Genomic DNA, 20,165 nt, shown 5'->3' with positions numbered 1-20,165 from the left:
TTCACACCCAGAGCAGAAAAGTGCGGGAGAGACAGGAGAAGCCGCCATGCTAAATCGGCTAAGAGCTAGTAGCTACGCTAAGCTAGCGGATTCCTAAAAACACGCAAAGTGAATAATGTGTAAATAATTTAGAGGTGATTCAGCAGAAGGAGTGCTTTAGTTAAGGCACGTAAAGATTACACTGGGAAACAAATCGTAATCTAGATAACTAGATCAATCTAACTGCGCAGAGTAAACAGCTAACAGATACAGAAAAACACCGCTGTGCTCCGGAACAGGAAGTGATACAATACCGCAGTGAGAGCCAAACCAACAGCCACACTTTCAGTGAGCCATTCCTCGGACTTCCCTGGATCCGAGGAAAAAGATTTGTATCTGCTATATAGATCAGTGTCCTCGGACTTATAAAAGTTGCATGATGTCGTAAAAAATAAAGAACACCTTGATGTAATCAATGTAGAGAAATGATCATTTTCCTGACAAGCACCCCCAAAAACGACCACTCTGAAGGACCGATAAGGGAATCGTTAAGCAAAAAGCCTATTGATGTCAATGGATCGAATCATTTCTTAATGATACCCGAAAAGAACTGGTTCCCGATACCCAACCCTAGTCTTAACAAACATACAGTTTGTCTGTTAAAACTAGTAAGTACACCTCTTTGTGCATCCCACTTTGAAACACAGCCTCATACGGCCATCCATGAAAAATCTACTTAAGCTCCCAATTTTCTATAAGAATACAAACTTCCTACAGGCATTGCACTAGTACATGGGCTCCGTCACCATGATGGATTTCCGTCATTTGGAAAATTTAACTACACATACGCGCACACGAGGTGTCGTGTGTTTTGGGGTTGAAATATGATACTCTCACTGTCAAAGCAACATCCCATTCTGCGCTAATCAAAGCAGGACCAGCGGAGGAAGGGACCATGTGAATTTTCACTCCTCTCCACTCTGTTTACTGCTTGCCATGAGCCACGGTCCTTGTCCTCCCTGTCTTCGTGGCAGACCTTCCCCAAGTAGAGCAGGGTGTGGCTTTGCTTTGAACCAATGAAGAAGTGCTTCGATCTGCTCCTTCATTGATTATTTGCTTTATTTTGGTTTATCTTAATTTTTCCCCACTAAAACCATGAAGAGCATATCTTTTTTATGTTAAACCGACCTGTTATGGTCTTCTGAAACAGTTGATAGATGTATTTTAGAACTTAAAAATGGGACTGATGCTAAGGCGTTAGCATGTCTATGTCTTCCACCCATCCATCCATTTTCTTCCGCTTTATCCAGAGTCGGGTCGCAGGGGCAGCAGCTCAAGCAAAGCCACCCAGACCTCCTGATCCACACACACCTCCCCCAGCTCCTCCGGGGGAACCCCAAGGCATTCCCAAGTCAGCCGAGAGACGTAGTCCCTCCAGCATGTCCTGGGTCTTCCCCGGGGCCTCCTCCCGATGAGACATGCCCAGAAGGGCATCCGGAAAAGATGCCTGAGCCATCTCAACTGGCTCCTTCGACATGGAGGAGCAGCGGCTCAACTCCGAGCTCCTCCAGAGTGACCGATTACATTGTAATTTTTTTTATTTTTTATTTATATAATAATAATAGCAACAACAATAATAGTAATAATAATAACTAAAAATGCTACAATACAATTTTAGAGAAACAGACAAAAAGAACCTGATAAAACAATACAACAGAAAAGATAAATCCAACTAACAATTAACATAAATATAGAAATAAGTAACTGTTTCCTGTGAACACCTAGTGACTCTTACACCTCTACTTCATCCCTGTTTTATTTAAGTTTAATGACAATTTGTTTCGGTCAAAACACATCTGTTTTTTACACACACACACAAAAAAATGCAGTAAACTGCACATTTGTGTCTTTTTTCATGAAAATATATTATTAAAGATCACATATTACACTTTAGTCAGACGTTTAAAATACTTTTGTGGACTCTTGCTGTAATATGTTGTCAGTGGTTGAGATAGCTGCTGTAGGCATCTAAAAATGATCAATCGGGTTAAACCTGATGGAAATCTCTTTGTGGTGTGTTGGTGATGTATGTATGTGCAAAATAAAACAAAACACTACAGCTATGTTTTTGACAATATAACATAACTTTGTTACAAGCGCAAATGTTAATGTTGCATGATAAAGGCCTTTTAATAATAACTCACAAAGAAATAATGGCAAAACTTATGTGAAAGTAAAAAAATAATAATAATAATCGACTGATTAATTGATTACTAAAATAATTGTTAGTTGCAGCCCTAGTTTGTTTTAGGAGTGAGAGCATTTTACAGATTAAATGTGAATAAGCCAGTTTTGAGTTTCTCAGTGCAAATACATTTTCAAAACGTGTGACAGTGTTACTTTGTGCACAGCAGAACAAAATTGTCAATTGCTTTAGGCCCTAATTTAGTATTTTATTGACTCTACAGCCAGTGACACAGCACCCTTTTGGCACATTTACCGCATTAGAACGGATCAAAATACTACAGAAGACAAAAGAATTTTTACTTGACAGTTTGAAGTGAGTTTTCTTTGCTTCAGAGGGCTTCAAACCCATTAACATTCACTAGAATATACAAAATTTGACTTGCTCTTTTAAAAACCTTCTTGGGGAGCACCCCCAGATCCCCATAATCAATAATGTGTCTTTTCTTATTTGTTTCAGAGAGCTTCATACTCATTAAAAATCACCAGAATATACAAAATAAGACTTGCTCTTTTTAAAATGTCCTGGGGGAGATCCCCCAGACCCCCCAGAATCAAGACTACACCCAGCCTCCCACCACCCTTTTATGTACCTTTATGTTCAGGTTTTGCATTTTTTATGCTTTGTCTCTCTCTCCTTAGAGGCTATTTAGAATAGATTTGTATGCTGTATGTGTTTATTGTATTTATTTTAAGAGTGTGTGCCCCCACTATGCCACATTTTAGGGATTTGCTGGCATTGATTTTTGCCAGTATTGCTTTAACCCATGCACTAGCAATAATAATAATAATAGTGTGTATATGATAACAGGAACCTAAAAAATGTCTAAATACATTAAGACAGTAAATTAACATTAAAAAACGACATAATTGAAATAAAATAAAAGGGTCGAGTTCTTCAAAAAACTGTTGAGGTGTATAGTTCTAAAAACATTCTGGAATCACACGCCATTCCAACTCATTATAGAAACGTTGCGCCATTTATTACCACCCTTGAAAAATGTCAGTTACCTATTTTAAAAAACACGACCCAATCTAGAGTCCGTGGATCCCCACGGGCAACGTGCTAATTGTATTTTATGCCAACTGTGGTGACATTTCTAAACAGTTAACATGTTGGCTTTGAGTCTGCTGTTTTGTCTTGAGGTTATGGAGGTCAAGGATAACCACATGGCACAAATAATCCAATCAAAACATGTTCTTTTAATGTGAAATCTTCCATAAGCACCACAGAATCTTTCAACCAGAGGAGATTGTTTGCATTAAATAGGAAGAAACATTGCAGGGTGTTCAAATACTTATTTTCGTCACTGTGTGTGTGTGTGTGTGTGTGTGTGTGTGTGTGTGTGTGTGTGTGTGTGTGTGTGTGTGTGTGTGTGTGTGTGTGTGTGTGTGTATATATATATATATATATATGTGTGTATATATATATATATATATGTGTATATATATATATATATTTGCCTTATATTTTGGCTGAGTTGTGTATTTCTTTTACTAGGAGGAAACAAGGAAGAAACCCAAGATGACCATTATGGAGTCCGCACAGCCAGGAAGTGAACCTCTTTGCACCGTTGATGTTTAAAAAAAATGAATCACTGAAACCGGTCACTGTCGGACATCACAGATCATTTCTCACTTTATTATGCATCACTGAGATCTAACAAAAGCAACATAGTGACACATTGATTAAACTGGTAGAGCAGCTTGTTTATTGGTTTACTGTTTTTAGAATTAAGTGTAAGACTAGAGGCACAGTAGAACAAACATCTACCTCTCTAGATGCATTCTTTCCTTGGCACTTGGCAAACCACCCAGAGTGCAGAGGCATTGACGCGAAATATGAACTGCGTCAAAATAACTATTGCATGCTTGTCGAACTGCAAAAACCCATGTAACACTTTGGTTTTGCATTGAAGTGTCATTTTCAACAGCTGCGAACTTAAAACCTGCACCTTTTAGTTTTATTTGTGCTTAAAAATATATGAAAGGGACTACTAGCTTTTGTGTATTTATGCCATTGATTTAATTGGGGGGAGAAGTCGTTTATTAGACATTTTGACTGGCGTTATTTTGAGTGATTAATACAATACTCTTTAATACTTAAAATGGACAGGTATCGTCTTAGTCTGCATGAGTAAAATCGTACATTGAGCTCTATTCAGAACAGTCTTGCACTGTACGTCCTGTCATTTCTGATTGATCATTCTATTGGTACATAACTGATTTCGAAATGCGCAACAGGACAGTAGTTTATTATTTAAAAATAGAGGTATCGTCACAAGTTTCCATGGTAATATCTTTTTGTTTCCCCCTTTCCAACAGTCATTTTGCAGGAATAAGAATATGGAACCACACGACATTTCGTTTTGTGTAGTGAGAATGTGAGTTTTCTGTTGAACTGTTAATTTAAATAAATTTGCAGTGACTTTTGTATTTTGGGTTTTTAACATTTAACAAAAGAGAAGCAGCTAGCCATCTATTAAACTTGTGTCCTGTACCCAGTGGCAGCGCTGCTAACAACACTCGAGTATTGTACAAGTTCAAAGGATTGTTTTATTATTTTAAGTCATTAGCTTGTCAGTACATTGAATTAACACCATCCACAATTTCTTGCAATTTGGAAAACTTAATTTTTTTGTGCACTTAAGTGTGAAATTGTAGACATCATGTTGCCTTAGTTTAATCCATTTCATCAACGGCTCCAAACATTGGACCCAATATATCAGGAAAATTGAAAGTCCAAACCCCTCCACTTGATTAAGCATTTGCTGACCCTGTTAGTATTTTATATTAATACTGATACCCTTGTTGGGGAGCATGCTGACATGTGCAACATTTTAAGACTTGTCTTGTTTACATTGTCTATTTTAAACGAAAATGAATATTTTTCAATCAAGATCTGATTGGTGTGCAGACCACCAATAAAATGGTATGCCCAACACAGTTTGAAGACCCCTAGTAAAGCTTAAAACACCATTTTGTGCATTCTACAGATTTAATGATGCTGTTAGCTCCATAGTCAAAACAATACACATGCATTACACAGCACAATTGAATTGGCTTGTATCACACACACCCCAATCTTCAATACAAATACATCACGCTTTAGATAGGAAGATTTTATGATGTTGAGTGTGCTTTCCATGCTGTTTTCATTTGTCTTGCCAAGTGTGTCTGTGTGAGGGGGGAAAATAAAACCCTGCTTCTACATGTGTTGCTGTTGTACCAATGAATTGTTTTGACAGGTTGCTGCCTAAAAAAAAAAAAAAATAATGGAAGTATGTATTGCAACCTGAGCTCTGTCAGTGATATTTGTTATGCAGAATAAAATGTCTACTAATAATTTTGACTTTTTATTCATAATGATGGCAATGGTGGCACCTTCCCCAGTGACAATCTTGTCCATGATTGGTCCCATGACCCTGTGCTAAATTTTTTCAATTTATTTTCATTTATATAGCGCCAAATCAATCAGTTTTATTTATATAGCGCCAAATCACAACAAACAGTTGCCCCAAGGCGCTTTATATTGTAAGGCAAGGCCATACAATAATTACGTAAAAACCCCAACGGTCAAAACGACCCCCTGTGAGCAAGCACTTGGCGACAGTGGGAAGGAAAAACTCCCTTTTAACAGGAAGAAACCTCCAGCAGAACCAGGCTCAGGGAGGGGCAGTCTTCTGCTGGGACTGGTTGGGGCTGAGGGAGAGAACCAGGAAAAAGACATGCTGTGGAGGGGAGCAGAGATCAATCACTAATGATTAAATGCAGAGTGGTGCATACAGAGCAAAAAGAGAAAGAAACACTCAGTGCATCATGGGAACCCCCCAGCAGTCTAAGTCTATAGCAGCATAACTAAAGGATGGTTCAGGGTCACCTGATCCAGCCCTATCTATAAGCTTTAGCAAAAAGGAAAGTTTTAAGCCTAATCTTAAAAGTAGAGAGGGTGTCTGTCTCCCTGATCTGAATTGGGAGCTAGTTCCACAGGAGAGGAGCCTGAAAGCTGAAGGCTCTGCCTCCCATTCTACTCTTATAAACCCTAGGAACTACAAGTAAGCCTGCAGTCTGAGAGCGAAGTGCTCCATTGGGGTGATATAGTACTATGAGGTCCCTAAGATAAGATGGGACCTGATTATTCAAAACCTTATAAGTAAGAAGAATTTTAAATTCTATTCTAGAATTAACAGGAAGCCAATGAAGAGAGGCCAATATGGGTGAGATATGCTCTCTCCTTCTAGTCCCCGTTAGTACTCTAGCTGCAGCATTTTGAATTAACTGAAGACTTTTCAGGGAACTTTTAGGACAACCTGATAATAATGAATTACAATAGTCCAGCCTAGAGGAAATAAATGCATGAATTAGTTTTTCAGCATCACTCTGAGACAAGACCTTTCTAATTTTAGAGATATTGCGTAAATGCAAAAAAGCAGTCCTACATATTTGTTTAATATGCGCTTTGAATGACATATCCTGATCAAAAATGACTCCAAGATTTCTCACAGTATTACTAGAGGTCAGGGTAATGCCATCCAGAGTAAGGCTCTGGTTAGACACCATGTTTCTAAGATTTGTGGGGCCAAGTACAATAACTTCAGTTTTATCTGAGTTTAAAAGCAGGAAATTAGGTCATCCATGTCTTTATGTCTGTAAGACAATCCTGCAGTTTAGCTAATTGGTGTGTGTCCTCTGGCTTCATGGATAGATAAAGCTGGGTATCATCTGCGTAACAATGAAAATTTAAGCAATACCGTCTAATAATAAAATCACAACACAGTTGCCTCAAGGTGCTTCACACAAGTAAGGTCTAACCTTACTAACCCCCAGAGCAACAGTGGTAAGGAAAAACTCCCTCTGAGGAAGAAACCTCAAGCAGACCAGACTCAAAGGGGTGACTCTCTGCTTGGGCCATACTACAGACATAAATTACAGAAACAATTCACAAAACAAATACACAGGAAAAGCTGTTGGTGCACAGGACGGTCTCCAACACAAATACCACACCCATCTCTGGATGGAGCTGCACCTTAAACAGAAAAAACAGAATCAACCATCAGAAAGACAAGAAATACAGTATAATTTGTCAGCATTAAACAAGAAAAACAGGAAATACTAAGGTGATAGCCAGCCAGTAGCCCTGAGCTTCACTCAAAGACCCAGAATTTAGATAAAGTTGAGGCCGCGGCATACTCCGTTTCCTAATAAAATTAATTAAAAGAATGAAAAGCGTAGAACTACACTATGCCAGTATGCTAGCCATACCACAGGGAAAATAAGTACGTCTTATGTCTGGACTTGAAAGCCTCCACAGAATCTGACTTATTGACGCAGGGGGATCATTCCACAGAACGGGTGCGATAAGAGAAAGCTCTGTGACCCACAGACTTCTTATTCACCGTAGGGACACAAAGTAGTCCTGCACCCTGAGAATGCAAAGCCCGGGCTGGTACGTAAGGTTTAATTGGGTCAGCTAGGTAGGGAGGTGCCAGTCCATGAACAATTTTCTAGACTAGTAGCAGATCCTTAAAGTCTGATCTCACTAGGACAGGAAGCCAGTGAAGGGATGCCAAAATGGGTGTAATGTGGTCGAACTTTCTGCTTCGTGTCAAAAGTCTGGCTGCAGCATTTTGAACCAATTGGAGAGCCCTAATGCTAAATCAGATAAATATCCAAATGAAAATGCCAGTCAGTGTTGTAGTGGCCTTAACTGGACCTCATAAGAGACACTAACTGCTTGTTTCTGGCCACAATCCAGGCAGGGTGGAAGCAGCAGGAGTCGATCCCTCCACAAATTGGTTGCAGACTGCAACATTTGTTGGGGTGCTGACAAGCATCTTCAACAGGCATGAGTTTTAAAGAATTTTATTTCCAACTTTGGTGACCAAGCTACCATTGCAGTACTGAAGTACTGAATGTGTGCATACTGTACATGTGTATCCTATGGAAAGTCCAAATTGGCCGAGCGTGCAGGTTCAGTTTGTGTGTTTAAGGTTTGTTGCTGCTCTCCTGCTTGGAGTCGTAGTCCACTCTCTCCAACAACAGTAGCATCTCCACGTGCATGGTTTGAGGGAACAGATCAACTGCCATGGCTCGCACTGGACGAAACGGTGCCCCGTGAACTCTGTTGGACGGCGCTCTACACAGGCTGAAAATGAGCAACACAGCAACATTTTGAAGAGTTTCACCTATATGTGGTCAGACATCAGTTTTCTTAATTCTGACATTCAAATAGTAAGCTGAAGTCTTTCAAGTGGTACTGAGCTACAATCAGTCATTTAAAAAAAAAAAATGCAAAACCTATTTCCACTAAGATTTTTTTTTTTTTTTATTCTTTATTTTAGTTTTTAGACAGAATATTTACATTGCTTTTTAGACAGAAATCTGTTCAGTTTCCTCTGTAGTCCTCAGTTTTAAATAAATACAAAATACAACATGGGAGAGAGAGAGTGTAAAGAGTGTCTACCGGCCTATCACAAAGCAATTTGAAAGATACAGAAATTTAAAGCAAATAACGAGTTAAAGTCCGCTCATAGATCTTTAACCCATGTTCTCCAATGTTCAATAAAAGCATCCTCCTGCAAACGTAAACAAAAAGTAATCCTTTCCATAACAAAGATCATTCACAATATTAATCCACTCTTGTACTGTGGGGGGGTTCAGGAAGCAACCACTTTCGAGTGAGAGCTTTTTTATTTATTTTTTTATTAAAAAAATACAGGCCAAGATCAGTATGCCAAACATATTTATCACTTCTTGCCTGAAAAACAATTCCCAGGAATAGTTAAGTAAAATGTAGCGGCAAGTCAATGTTCAGAATGTTTTTCAGTGTTTTATGGACCATCATCCAAAATTGTTTCATTACTAGGCACTCCCAGAAAATATGCCAGTGGTCACCTTCCTGACATCCGCACTGACCCCTGGTGTGATACCAAAAAAAAAAAAAAAAAAAAAAAAAAGAGACACTACACTTCCAACCAAATTCCCTCCACATTTGGGAGTTTGTGTATCTCCATACAGAATTCCACATATCTAACCATTCTTCATTTGATATTGAGAGATTTTCCTCTTTCTCCCATTTCCCTTGAATGTACTCTGTTGCATGTTGTTTTTTTAGTCATAAGGCCTTTATAGATTTTGGAAATAACTCCCATGTTTGAAGCATTTTGGTAAGCATCTGTAAATAACATTCTCACTAAGATTTAAATGAAAGCTATACCTTTTTTTCCCCCTAATATGCATTTTACTTAAAACTAAAATAAATGCTAATTGCAACCAACTCCGTCCAAAGTAAACTATAAATCAGCTAAAATGCAATAAGAAATACACTGACAGTTTCCTTGATGATTTTGAGGAGAAAACATGGAAAAACTGAGAAGTTGCACAAGTATAAGTAAGTATACTACTTAAGTATAAGTATACTTAAGTATATTACTTACTTACTTATACTTAAGTATAAGTAAGTAGCCCAGGTTACTTTGAGATAAATGAGTTTAAAACACAATATACCCCCGTAGCCCAGGTTACTTTGAGTTAAGTAATGAGTTTAAAACATAATATACCCCCGACTCCACTCTCTGCTACATTTTTGGAAAAATACAGCCAAATCTACTGTACAGTGAAGGGTGGTGTTCACTATGAGGTATGAAAAGGAGCGAAAGTGCCGCTCAGAAAACTTTAAGTAATTGTGAATTATGGTGTTATTGGTGAAGGTTGTGTGGTGGTTCCTGTGGCAATCTCAAAGTTATGTAGCCAAATCATCTATATATTAAAAGCCAAGTGGCCTCTGTGTACATGCTTGCGTGTGTGTGCCTTCGAACATGGACACACTAGGGAGAGCTGACATATGCTGTTTGGTATACTCATGTATTTTGAGTCAAGGATGAACGCCGACAAACAGAATTTCCAATTTCCTCCATCCAGCGAAAAATCATGATAGGAACTTAAATTCTTCATCTGAAGGTGCTTCTATGGCCACTGGTGTCCTGGCAAATACTGAGCAAGTTTCTAATATTGCTTACGGTGTACTTTAGCTTCTTTGTATCCTCCAATACCTTTTTCATTTTCAGTGGAGCCAAAGCAAACAGTAAATTGAACCAAATTGCACAAAAAAATAAAAATAAATATATATATATATATATATATATATATATATATATATATTTAAATCATGCAATTTTCTATTTTTCTGTACGTGACATACCATGCAGCATACAATCCACCAATCACTCAACAAGAATCTATTGAGGTGTTACATAAATCCTAATAATACTGTCAGCATTTTAACTTGATGTTTGACTCACTCAATGAAGTTGTTAATAGCTGCCTTGGGATTGCAGGCCACGTAAACCAGCCTCTTCAGGTGTTCTGCTCTCCTGATGGCAAGTATCACCTTGGAATCTGTTTAACACACACATAGAACTAAAACAAGGCAACTAACACAAGCGGATGTAAATGAGCGTTCCAGTCACTGTACTCACGCAGGCCTGCTCTCGGTGGATCCACAATAGCTGTGATGTTGGGTGAGACTAGAGCACCAAGAATGTTGGGAAACACGTCCTCTGCCTTTCCACAATGAAACTCAACATTTGTAAGACCTTAATAACAAAAAGTAAAAAGACTCATTAAAAAAAAAAAAAAAAAAAAATCACATCCTGTTTCATAATTATTACCAAACGTCCATCACTCTTTACCAAAGATCATTTTAAAGGGGACAGTACCTACTAATACAAATGTACAGTTAGGTTTTTTGTTTTTTTTTAGCATTTTTGCCATGAAACATTTATTAAGTAGCAGATATTGATTTTGAATCCTAAATTTGAATATTGTGGAAAAATTAAAATTCATCAGCTTTTTTTCACAAAGTCAGAATGTTTATATTCTATACTCATTACATGTAAATTAAACTGATTCAAGCATTTTTTATAACTACAACCCAAAGCTCCAAAAAGAAAAATGATCAAAGTTTTACAATATTTAATTTCAACTTTGAGTAATTGGACGGACCGGTTGCCTGACTGGGTGGTTGCCATCCAGGACTCAAACTGCGGTGGATGCAACAGCACGTGCTACAAGACCTGAACTGACCCATGGTTCAATAAGTAACAAAAGTTAGCAAGTTGTAAGCCCCCATCAGTTCTTTCTCAGGTACAGTTGTAAATAATCAGCAGGGTTTTGTGATCTGGTCTCCTACCATTGAGCTTTGCATTAACTTTGGCATCCTCCACAGCTTCCTGGCACAGCTCGATCCCAATCACCTTCTTTACCCTCTTGAGACAAAAGTATAGTGAAAATGCCATAGTGAAAATGCCACACCCTGCTGAGACCTTAATACTGACAACACAAAAAAAACAAAGACTATTACAAAGGACCATCAATACCTTAGCGAGAGAGATGCCGATGGTTCCTGTCCCACAGCACACATCCAGCAGTGTGCTGTCATGGTCCAGTTGGGCCCACTCCCCTACAGCAGAGTACAGAACCTCTGCAGCTCCTGTGTTCACCTGACCACAGACACACATTCAAACATTGAAAGCTACACGCACTGAAGTTTTCTTTAAAAGATAGAAAATTTCAAGTTTTCCAGAAGGTATGGGGGAGATGTAATCCTAGAAATGATCAGTCTTCTTGTATGAAACTTGTTCTCTGTACAATGAATCAGTATAACTGGCGGTACAACAGACTGCGCTGTGCAGTTTCATCAGCCTATACCTCCTTCAGATGTCACAGGTGTCTTCCCTCACTTGTGTCCTTCTTGCACAGTCAGTTGTCTGCAGAATCTGAGGAAAAGCACTGGCACCCGTGTGCCTCAGGGCCTATGTATGACTTACTTCTTCCTAAATTAAACTTGAAATTCTACAATCACATTTCGGTTGTGACACCAGCTCCCTTGTGGTGGCGCAAATGAACCAAATCACAAAAATTGTGTCACTATCCAAGTACTTATGGACCAGACTGTATAATGAACTCCAAGTTGTAAGGTGGCTTAAGTGACCGTACTTGTGATTGGCCACATTACTTTGTTCTTCACATGCTATTATTGGCCCTTTTTTTCCCCCTTTTTGTTGTCCTGCTGCTTTCAGATGATTAGAAAATAGATTATTTTCCAATTAAGTGTCAATGTGACTGTGCATCCTTATTCTGTAAAAACCTCACAAGGACTTAACATAGAAGAAGATAAATGCTCTTTGAGCATGAATTCGCTGGTGGCTGTTCTTACCTGGAAGAAGGAATGAGGAGATATTCTGAACTTAAGACCCAGGAGTTCCTCATGAATGCAGCTCTCTCCAGCGACGAGCTCACACGGGAAGTCTTCTGCATTTGGAGATGTCCTCGGCAGCCATTGACAGGACATTTTAATTGGATGTCCATGTGCAAAAGCCTGAAGCTCTCAATCATCATGCCACCTCACTTATTCTGATCCCATCGGGCATTAAATGTTTCTTCATCCTTACCTTTGGCCTTCACGAACAAAGTAAAGAGATGTGACGCCGCTGTCTTTCCCCTCTCCTTCTGTGAAGCACAACCTCATGGAGCTCTTCAGTGCATCAAGCTCCTCTTCTTCAAGTTTCTAAATAAATGCAATAACTGAATGAGGAGGGGACTGAATTAAAGTTATGAAACAATCAGTTTGTTGCTGTCTTTGCATGTAACATAAATAAATAAATTATTACAGTACAGCTGTTTTCAGCGACACCATCAATTACTGTCTCTGGGGGGGAGGGGGCAGTCATGCAGCGTGAGGCAGGGTACACCCTGGACAGGATGCCAGTCTGTCGCAGGGCCACATTATAGACAAACAAACACATTCACACCTGCATGCACACCAACGGATAATTTAAAGTTTCCAGTTCACATAACGTGCATGTCCTTTGGATGTGGGAGGAAGCTGGAGAACCTGGAGGGAACCCACACAAGCACAGGGAAAACATGCAAACTCCACACAGAAGGGCCCCAGCTGCGAAGCGAACCCATGATCTTGCTGTAAGGCAACAGTGCTAATAAGCCACCATGCTGCCCTTCTGTGCAAGATAATATAAATAATAATTTTGTCTGAGCTGGAGGTCGTGATTCCTGACTTGCTAACATGCCATGAACACAGTATCAGTATGACTTCTGCAGAATCACAGGAGACAGTGGCAGTTTGTAGGTTTAAACTGCCTACACCAGTGTTCCTTAAACTTTTTCAGACGAAAGATCATAAAAAAAAAAAAAACAAAACCTTGGACCACCTAATAAATCACCAAATATCAAAAACAATAGGTTTGCTGACAGACGGGCCATAAATAAAGCTGAAAACTGCCAAGGCACCGGTACAGAGACTTGGACTGGCTGATAAGAGATTTGTTTAATTTACCATTTTGTTATCACTTGACATTACATTCAGGACACCTACCTGTCTTCATGGTAACTAAGAGCAATGTTATTTTAAAATGTAAAACAAGTAAAAACTGTGTGTGTGGGGGGGTCATCACCTGTGGGTTAAAGAAGACAATAGCCATGGCTTGTTTGAGCCTCGTAGTGCGTACAGTCAGCTGCTTCCAGTGGCCTTCATAGGTTTCAGGCCTGTACACGGAGTATGGCGTTGTCCTGTACAAAAAGCAGGAAATCTTACTGTAATAAAAATGTCCCCTTTCACACTTTGGATTAAGAGACACAACACACACAAATCCAACTGCATCTAATGTCCAGAAAGCAAACAATGTGTTTTATGGAAATCAAGAGAGGCCATAATGTACTGCATTTTGTTTTTCCTGCAAAAATGGAAGAATTTTCTCATGACCGCCACAAAACAAAAACTGGGTTTTCCAGCAGAATATGTCTGTTGTTTGCAAGACAGCAAAGAAGTAAGAATATATTCATCAATCACAATTCGGCTCAATCACGACCTGACCCAACACAAAGTACCTTTAAGCCACTCTCTGGAAATGTTCCACATCAGTGGGCATCATCGAAGAAGAACGCTATCAAGACTACAGATTTACAGGCGACACACTGTCAGACAAAGTGATTACACTATGTAACAAATTTTTATTTTTGTTTTGTTCCTGGGTACACAGTGCGTTTTCCTAACCTGTTATGCCTTAAATAAATAGAAAATAGCTGTTATTCCACAGAAACTTTGCTTCTGTGATCAGGACAATGACATTTTGAAATTTGTCTGTTTTCAAGAATATTCTCGATTCACCTTCACTACTACTGAGTAGTCTTCTAGAATATTCTTTAACTGCTAGAACTGTCCAGAATTTTCTAGAAGTTTCCAGAATTATCTAGAAATTTCAAGAAACTTTTAGAACGCAAAAAAAAAATGTTTTTGAGGCACACCTGATAAACTTCTGGAAGTCGCTGACCACCCTTTTGGCCTCAACTGAGACATGGCAGGTCTCCTCGGGCCCCACCACAGCGCAGGAGCCTCCTTTGTATTTTCCCAGACGGAAACCGATGGTCTTATTCTCACCATCTGCACCCACTGAAATGAGGAACTCGCACTTGTTTCTGTACTCTGTCTGCCACAAGACATGAGAAAAACAATTATACATATGTGCATTTTCTTCTTATTTAGCCTGTATGTGTGTAGGGGCAAGCAGGGCGATGTGCTCCAAAGATAAACATTTTGTGTGTTCAATGTCTTGCTCATTGTCATTCAGCAATCAAACCCACTTAGCCTTCAGTTAGTGAGAAATCCCTTGTAAGGAATTAAAATGACATGACAGGACCATAAAGAACTATACTCAACAAAAATTTGACCGTTGGGGTTTTACATAATTATTGTATGGCCTTGCCTTACAATATAAAGCGCCTTGGGGCAACTGTTTGTTGTGATTTGGCGCTATATAAAAAAATTGATTGATTGATACACTCAACAAAAATATAAACGCAACACTTTTGGTTTTGCTCCCATTTTGTATGAGATTAACTCAACGATCTAAAACTTTTTCCACATACACAATATCACCATTTCCCTCAAATACTGTGCACAAACCAGTCTAAATCTGTGATATTGAGCACTTCTCCTTTGCTGAGATAATCCATCCCACCTCACAGGTGTGCCATACCAAGATGCTGATTAGACACCATGATTAGTGCACAGGTGTGCCTTAGACTGCCCACAATAAAAGGCCACTCTGAAAGGTGCAGTTTTGTTTTATTGGGGGGGATACCAGTCAGTATCTGGTGTGACCACCATTTGCCTCATGCAGTGCAACACATCTCCTTCGCATCATCCGTGAAGAGAACACCTCTCCAACGTGCCAAACGGCAGCAAATGTGAGCATTTGCCCACTCAAATCGGTTACAACAACGAACTGGAGTCAGGTCGAGACCCCGATGAGGACGACGAGCATGCAGATGAGCTTCCCTGAGACAGTTTCTGACAGTTTGTGCAGAAATTCTTTGGTTATGCAAACCGATTGTTCCAGTAGCTGTCCGAGTGGATGGTCTCAGATGATCTTGGAGGTGAACATGCTGGATGTGGAGGTCCTGGGCTGGTGTAGTTACACGTGGTCTGCGGTTGTGAGGCTGGTTGGATGTACTGCCAAATTCTCTGAAACGCCTTTGGAGACGGCTTATGGTAGAGAAATGAACATTCAATACACGAGCAACAGTTCTGGTTGACATTCCTGCTGTCAGCATGCCAATTGCACGCTCCCTCAAATCTTGCGACATCTGTGGCATTGTGCTGTGTGATAAAACTGCACCTTTCAGAGTGGCCTTTTATTGTGGGCAGTCTAAGGCACACCTGTGCACTAATCATGGTGTCTAATCAGCATCTTGATATGGCACACCTGTGAGGTGGGATGGATTATCTCAACAAAGGAGAAGTGCTCACTATCACAGATTCAGACTGGTTTGTGAACAATATTTGAGAGAAATGGTAATATTGTATATGTGGAAAAAGTTTTAGATTGAGTTCATCTCATACAAAATGGGAGCAACACCAAAAGTGTTGCGTTTATATTTTTGTTGAGTGTATAAAGCTAGACAGACAACACTAGATAGATAATGCTACATAGAACAGCTACAGAGTTAGAAAGATGCTAGACAGAGCTAGATTGGCAGTATTGCTAGCTTGCACTAGCAAGAACTTGAGTAGCCAGACAGACATTTTAAAAATAGTCATAAAAATTTGGCTGAACTGGCAGGGGTGGTGGCCAAGTGGTTAATGCGCTTGGTTTCAGTTCAGAAGGTTCTGGGTTCAAATCCCTCCCCTGCCACATTTCTCCATGTGGAGTTGCGTCAGGAAGGGCATCCGGCGTAAAACTTGTGCCAATTCAACATGCAGATCCACCTTGGATTTGCTGTGGCGACCCTAAGTGCAAACAAGGGAGCAGCCGAAGGGACTTACTTTACTGTACAGGCATCTGGAAAGTATTCACAGTGTTTCACTTTTTCCAGAATTTGTTACGTTACAGCCTTATTCCAAAATGGAGCAAATTCATTATTTCCTCAAATTTCTACACAACACCCCATAATGACAACATGAAAAAAGCTTTGTTGAAATTTTACCAAATTCGGGAAATCACACATACATAAGTGCCTTTCCAAATCATGTCCAATCAACTGAATTTACCCCAAGTAGACTCCAATTAATCTCTAGAAACATCTCAAAGATGATCAGTGGAAACAGGATGCATCTGAACTCAATCTTGAGCTTCATGGCAAACGCTGTGAATACTTACATACATATGATTTCCTCAGTTTTTTAATCTTTAATAAATTTGCAAAAAATTAAAATTAAAAATACCCACCTTTTCACATTGTCATTTTGGAGTATTGTCTTTGGGTAGAACTGAGGAAAAAATAAATGAATTTTGTCCATTTTGGAATAAGGCTGTCGCATAACAAAATGTGGAAAAACTGAAGCGCTGTGAATACTTTCCAGACAATGTATTTCGCACAACTGATCCTCTGTCCAAAGTGAGACATATGGTAGGGAAGAGAGACTTTAAATACAAAGTATTGTTATAAAATACATGTAATGTAGTCAATGTGACTATGAAAGCCCATATTTACGCAAGTAGACATGTCATATGTGTGTCACTGACTTTGACTCAGTTACCTCAGAAGGAGAAGGTCGAATCTCTTCCAACTGACAGCACATTTTGTTGTATTTTCCTTTCTGTGCAAACAACCATGGTAGCATGGCTTTGTTTGTGCTGCCAATTTCTCTGCAAAAGAACAAGAAGACACGTAAATTGATAATTGTTTGATAAACTGGTGTCGCAGACCAAATGGTCCACCCCTAAAAATTGGTCGTGCCCTGCCTCCACTGCATATGCGTCATTTCAGAGCTGATCCGCTCGTCTAAAACAGCATCTCTTCACCCAGTGATCAAATGGATTAATGGGATTATTAACCATCAGATGACAAGGTAAAACCTCTTAAATCATTTTAAAGTCAGTTTTAAGCAGAAATGAGGCAAAACTCAGACAGTTTGAAATGATCGACGTGCAGTGAATGCATCACCTATCAGCTTGTGTAGCCGCGGCGCTCTGATCACTTCCTCCATCTTTTATGATGAAATAATGCCGAATTTATGTGGAAATGATTGTTGTACTAAAGCCTTAGATATCTGTCGCTGAGACAGATGATGACTGGAGTGCAGTTTGAAGCAGAAACAAGGTGATAATCTGTGAACCGTGGCTCATGACACATGCACAGTGAAGGCAGGGCGAATCAATTTTTAGGGGGGACTGTTCGGTCTGTGACACTGGACACTGTCCACACTACTTTATTGTTTCCAATATAGCTAAAAACACCACAATTATTATACATCCCCTAACTAAAGAAAAAAAAATGACAGATACTGGTTAAAACCTGGAAGCACATTAACAGTAGAGTCAAACCTACTTTGCCAGCCTCTGTAGAACTGCCACCACCTCCTGCTCCTTCCTCTTCAGCTGCTCCTCATACGGCACATTCCACAAAGGAGTCACCACATTGGCTATCTGGTTACAGAGCGGCTCCTCATCCTCAATATCTGGTTGCTTAGTCAGGGGCTGCCCGGCCGCACCATCTTCCTCCTCCCGTTTCCGCTTCCTGAGGATGGGGTCGGCTTTGGGCTTAGCCAACCTAACACTGAGCACCTGGCCCTTCCACTGCGTGCCATGCACCCTCTTCATGGCCTTGGTGCGCTCCTCCTCATTCTTAAAGGTCACAAAAGCGAAGGTCTGCTTGCCGAACAGCTTGATTTTGTGGGGGTTGATGCTGTGCTTAGCCAGGAACTTCTTCAAGTCATTGAAGCCGGTGAACTTGGGTAGATTGCGGATCTCCACTTTATAGATCTCGGACGTGAAAAGGTCTTGTTTGATGTAGCGGTACACATCGGCTTTGGATGCTGCTTCACCATCTTTTTCAGTGTTGGCTTTGGATTTGACATCTTCTGGGGAGTCCTGCATGAGGTCATCAGTCTTCTCCTCTGTGGTCGGGGGATTACTGGCTACAGCACAGCTACTATTGTCTGCCATCATTCTGTTTAGGAGTAAGATTTTAGTAGCGGATTTAGAAAAGAGTGTGACTCGACTAAATGTAATCTTTTTAATGCACATAATGCCTGGCGCTTATTTAAGCCAAACATTTTTTTTTTTTTCATACAAAGTTTTGATCCGGTCATTAAATGAGGCAAGCCCTGGTTTACATACATATAATGGATTTTGTCAGGATTTTGATTATAACAGACAAATTCAGTGGTCCACCTCAATCCATTATATGCGAGTTTTACTGTATATGGAAATACTTCTTCTCACATGTTGATCAAAGTTGACGTTAAAGTTTTGGGAGGGCCCCAGATGATTTTCATATTTCTTACATTTGGGAGCAGTTGCTTTTAGGGGATAGAAACATCAATACTTCTAAGTCACTGAAGACATCATGGACGTCTCCGCTCACAGCTTTGTGGTTTCAGTGAAACACCGACACATTTTCATACAAGAAAACAGATCAAGTCTAGATTTGATACTCCTGTGTGTATTCTGGTAAACTTTTGCTGAAATTTAACATCTGCATTTAAGAAACGCCTTCTCTCCACCATGACGTTGTACAACGTGATGCTATAGAGAAAAGTTTTTACAATCACACCCACAGAAGTTTCCCTGTCTTTCTTGGACACTCAGTTCACTTTGTTTTTGAGATCTGCTTCCTACAGATACATCATTTTGTTTGACATAATTATCCACACTGCATTCAGTTTACTTGGAAACTTGATTTTTCTCTTAACACACAGTCTGTTTTAAGTACCGCGTATATAATGTTTGTCTAAATGTGGCTTTGATGTTTCTTACTGACTTTTTTCGATTGTTCCTGTTCGAAGATGCTCCGAATCCTTAAGAGTTCGAAACAGGCTTTGACCCTGCGTTTCGAATAGTCAGTCACGTGACGGATTTTCAGCGCGGTTCACATACAACTGCAGTACCCTGCTTCTGGCAGTAGAGTGCGCACTACTTCCAGTGAACAAGCTTCGAATCGTATCGAAACATTGGTTCAAATGTTCCTACCGAAATTCAGCGTTTGAAAATTAGCATCTACAAGTTTTAACGTCTCAGTATTTGTATGTTTTTATTTTATGTTGCTAACTCTGAAGGATAACCTGAGACTCACTGTAAAAATCCAGCTTACCTACCTTCTCTCTTCAACAGTAACACTGAACCGCCATCATTTAACCACGGCTGCTATCACGACCTTTGAACTTTCTTAAAGCGGCAGTAGGTGTGTAACAAATAAAATAATAATAATAATCCCATAATATGAGCATTTTGAGCAGCAATTACATCTTTCATACTGTTACAGAGCCATAACTTTTTAACAGAAACTGAAATGTAATTTAATCTAAATATTGAAAATCAAGATAAAAGATTTTCAAAAATGCAATCTACAACCTCACCACTAGATGGCACCAATCCCTGACGTGTTTACATTTCTTGCCGAGATAATTACTAACTACATTACGA

The 20,165-nt window shown here is 39.6% G+C and overlaps 2 protein-coding genes across 2 annotated transcripts in view; one reads left to right on the top strand and one right to left on the bottom strand.

Annotated features, from left to right (window-relative positions):
• The window catches only part of dgcr8 (DGCR8 microprocessor complex subunit), a 50,329-nt gene extending 45,578 nt beyond the window's left edge, over window positions 1-4,751 (top strand). The window contains exon 14 of the mRNA XM_034171095.1: window positions 3,725-4,751. Within this exon, the coding sequence (XP_034026986.1) occupies window positions 3,725-3,808 (84 nt within the window). The 3' untranslated portion in view covers window positions 3,809-4,751. The remainder of the gene's footprint in view (window positions 1-3,724) is intronic.
• Window positions 4,752-8,069: 3,318 nt separating this feature from the next.
• On the bottom strand, window positions 8,070-19,904 carry trmt2a (tRNA methyltransferase 2 homolog A). The gene is made up of 12 exons (XM_034171094.1): window positions 19,838-19,904; window positions 18,070-18,690; window positions 17,279-17,387; window positions 14,545-14,726; window positions 13,695-13,809; window positions 12,675-12,790; window positions 12,440-12,551; window positions 11,601-11,723; window positions 11,414-11,489; window positions 10,701-10,817; window positions 10,524-10,620; window positions 8,070-8,368 (listed from the first exon to the last, which is right to left on the bottom strand). Exons 2-12 carry the CDS (start codon window positions 18,687-18,689, stop codon window positions 8,209-8,211), a joined length of 1,827 nt encoding a protein of 608 aa, XP_034026985.1. The 5' UTR covers window position 18,690; window positions 19,838-19,904; the 3' UTR covers window positions 8,070-8,208.
• Window positions 19,905-20,165: the final 261 nt, after the last annotated feature.

The sequence above is a fragment of the Thalassophryne amazonica genome, chromosome 5 (assembly GCF_902500255.1).
Source record: "Thalassophryne amazonica chromosome 5, fThaAma1.1, whole genome shotgun sequence".
Lineage (NCBI taxonomy): Eukaryota > Metazoa > Chordata > Actinopteri > Batrachoidiformes > Batrachoididae > Thalassophryne > Thalassophryne amazonica.
This window is presented reverse-complemented; position numbering and strand designations above follow the sequence as displayed.

Coding starts and splice junctions, on each gene's coding strand:
- trmt2a (XM_034171094.1), bottom strand. CDS start 18,689: ATGATGGCAGACAATAGTAGCTGTGCTGTAGCCAGTAATCCCCCGACC. Junction 10,818..11,413: donor AGTTAATGCAAAGCTCAATG/GTAGGAGACCAG, acceptor TTTGTTATTAAG/GTCTTACAAATGTTGAGTTT. Junction 10,621..10,700: donor TCCACCGAGAGCAGGCCTGC/GTGAGTACAGTG, acceptor TGTGTTAAACAG/ATTCCAAGGTGATACTTGCC.